Here is a 3,312-nt window from a genome sequence, read left to right on the forward strand (position 1 = left end):
AACTAACCAGTACCCCCAAAGCTCGTGTCTCTAGCTGCATATGTAGCAGAAGATGGCCTAATCAGACATCATTGGCAAGAGAGGCCCCTTGGTCTTGCAAACTATATTAGCCCCAGTACAGGGGAATGCCAGGGTCATGAAATGGGAGTCGATGGGTAGGGGAGCAGGGCCGGGGGGAGGGTATAGAGAACTTCCTGGACAGCACTTGTAATGTATATAAAGAAAATATCTAATAACAAAAAGGAGAACAAAATACTCACAGGACCAAATATGGAGATAAAGTGTAGAGCAGAGAGTAAAAGAGAGGTGACCTACAGATTTCCAACCTGGGGATTCATCCCATATACGTTTATCAATCCAAGACACTATTGTCGATGCAAAGAACTGCATGCTGAGAGAATCCTGATACAGCTGTCTCCTGAGAGGCCCTGCTGGAGCCTTACAAATACAGAGGCAGATGTTAACAACCAACAATTAGACTGAGCACAGAGTTCCTAATAAAGGAGTTACAGAAAGGACTGAGGGAGTTGAAGGGGTTTGCAATGCCATAGGAAGAAAAACAATATCAACCAATAAGACACCCCCAGCCCCAGAACTAACAGGGACTAAGCCATCAACAAAGAAGTACACATGGCTCTAGCTGCATATGAGGCAGAGTATGGCCACATCATGCATCAATGGAAGAAGAGTTCCTAGAACCTATGAAGGCTCAATAGATGCCCCAGTGTGGGGAATTGAGGTCAGAGAGTTAGGAGTGTGTGTGTGGCTGGAGGAAAACCCTCATAGAATCAGGGGGAGGGAGGAGGGGATGGAGGTTTTAGGGAGGGGAGAAAAGCAGGAAAGGGGATAACATTTGAAATTTAAATAAAGAAAATATCCAATAGAAAAAATTAAAATGACAACAAAAAAGAAAGAAAAAGAAAACAAAAGATGTGTTCATAAAGAAGGTCTCATTTCTTCTTTGTGTTCCCAGCAGCACTGGTGCAGAGTTTCTGGCCCTAAACACCTCAGCCTCTGCAACAGCACTCACAACAACAAATCCAATGGACAAAACCATCCCTGGAAGTATAGACATCCGAATCCTGATCTCAAATTTGATCATCATCATCTTAGGACTGGTCGGGCTGACAGGAAACGCCATTGTGTTCTGGCTCCTGGTCTTCTGCTTGTGCAGGAATACCTTCACAGTCTACATCCTAAACTTGGCCCTGGCTGACTTCCTCTTCCTCCTCTTTCAAATCATAGCTTCCACAAACAGAGTTCTCAAGTTTTCCTCCCACAACAGTATCTTTCACAATTGCCTTATCACCTTCTTGGTGGTTCTCTACATCGCAGGCCTGAGCATACTCAGTGCTATCAGCACTGAGCGCTGCCTGTCTGTTCTGTGCCCCATCTGGTATCACTGCCACCGCCCAGAACACACATCAACTGTCATGTGTGCTGTGATCTGGGTCCTGTGCCTGTTGATCGGCATTCTGGATTGTTATTTCTGCGGTATATTTCATACCATCTATGTAATTGACAATTGGTGTATGGCATCGAACTTCTTTACTGCTGCATACCTGATGTTTTTGCTTGTGGTCCTCTGTCTGTCCAGCCTTGCTCTGCTGGCCAGGTTGTTCTGTGGCACTGGGCGGATGAAGCTTACCAGATTGTATGTGACCATCATGCTGACACTTTTGGTTTTTCTCATCTGCGGCCTTCCCTGTGGCTTCTACTGGTTCCTAATTTTCTGGATTAAGAATAGTTACAGTGAAGTCGCTTATAGTCTTTATCTGACATCAATTGTCCTGACTGTTGTTAACAGCTGTGCCAACCCCATCATTTACTTCTTCGTGGGCTCCTTCAGGCATCGGTTGCAGCAACAGACCATCAAATTGGTTCTCCAGAGGGCACTGCAGGACACTCCTGAGACAGCTGAAAACATGGTGGAGATGTCTAGAAGCAAAACAGAGCTGTGATGAAGAACCTCTGCCTGGACCTCACAGGTGGCTTTAGAGTGAGTACTGCCCTGCTGCACTTGACCACTGTCCACTCTCCTCTCAGTGGACTGACTTGACAAGCCTCAGTTGTCAACCAACATCTTCAACAGCTCTCCAATGACTTTGTTTTTCTATCTCTCTGGAGTAAAAGCATTAATCAGAAAGTATCATATCTGCATCCTTCTTGACATTAATCAACTTTTCATGCTAACTTCCTCTGAAGATTTCTTGCTGTTTCTTTGGAACTTTTATTGCCATGGTACTATCCCAGGTCCAGAACCATAACTCTCTTGTCTGTGATGGTTCTGAACCTGAATGTAAAGACAAAGTAGCCAGGAGATGATGCTGTGCCATAGTGCTCCACACCCAAATACCTCCAAGAGAGCTGGTCTACCAGGAGTGCAGACAAACAAGTGAGCACAAGTTAGACAACAACTTCTGCTCAAAGGGACATGCCTGGAACCCTCAGAACACAGTAACAGAGGAGCAGCCTGGAAGAAGATACTTCCACTTTCCAACAGCATCCCACAGCTGACCCTTTATCACATCTCTCCATACCCAAATTCTTCCCAGAGAGATCTGGTCTCTCAGAAGTACTGACACACAGACTTGCTGGAAGGACAAGCCACCATCATAGACAGCAAGACCAACTAACACCATAGATAACCAGATGGCAAGAGGCAAGGGCAAAAACATAAGCAATAGAAACCAAGGCTACTTGGCATTATCAGAACCCAACTCTCTCAAGACAGTGATCCCTGGATACTCCAAAACACCAGAACAGCAAGACTCTGATTTAAAGTCACATCTCATGATGATGATGATGATGATGATGATGATGATGATGATGATAATGATGATGATAGAGGAATTTAAGAGAGACATAAATAACTTCTTTAAAGTAATACAGGGGAACACAGATAAATGGGGAGAAGCCCTTAAAGAGGAAACACAAAAATCCCTTAAAGAAAAACAGGAAAACACAATCAGGTGAAGGAATTGAACAAAACCATCCAGAATCTAAAAAAGGAAATAGAAACAATAAAGAAATCACAAAGGGAGACAACCCTGAAGGTAGAAAGTCTAAAAAAGAGATCAAGAGTCATACATGCAAGCATCACCAACAGAACACAAGAGATAGAAGAGAGAATCTCAGGTTCAGAAGATACCATAGAATACATTGACACAACAGTCAAAGAAAATGAAAATGCAAAAAGCTCTTTACAGAAAAGATCCAGGAAATACAGGATACAACGAGAAGACCAAACTTAAGTACAATAGATATTGAAGAGAGTGAAGATTCCTAACATAAAGTGTAAAAATTATCTTC

General features: G+C 43.5%; 1 protein-coding gene across 1 annotated transcript; it reads left to right on the forward strand.

The window, feature by feature from the left end:
• The first annotated feature begins 977 nt into the window (after window positions 1-977).
• On the forward strand, window positions 978-1,961 carry LOC110315193 (mas-related G-protein coupled receptor member A6-like). The gene has a single exon (XM_021189314.1). It carries the CDS (start codon window positions 1,044-1,046, stop codon window positions 1,959-1,961), a length of 918 nt encoding a protein of 305 aa, XP_021044973.1. The 5' UTR covers window positions 978-1,043.
• Window positions 1,962-3,312: the final 1,351 nt, after the last annotated feature.

This window comes from Mus pahari, unplaced genomic scaffold, assembly GCF_900095145.1.
Source record: "Mus pahari unplaced genomic scaffold, PAHARI_EIJ_v1.1 scaffold_11580_1, whole genome shotgun sequence".
Lineage (NCBI taxonomy): Eukaryota > Metazoa > Chordata > Mammalia > Rodentia > Muridae > Mus > Mus pahari.

Coding starts and splice junctions, on each gene's coding strand:
- LOC110315193 (XM_021189314.1), top strand. CDS start 1,044: ATGGACAAAACCATCCCTGGAAGTATAGACATCCGAATCCTGATCTCA.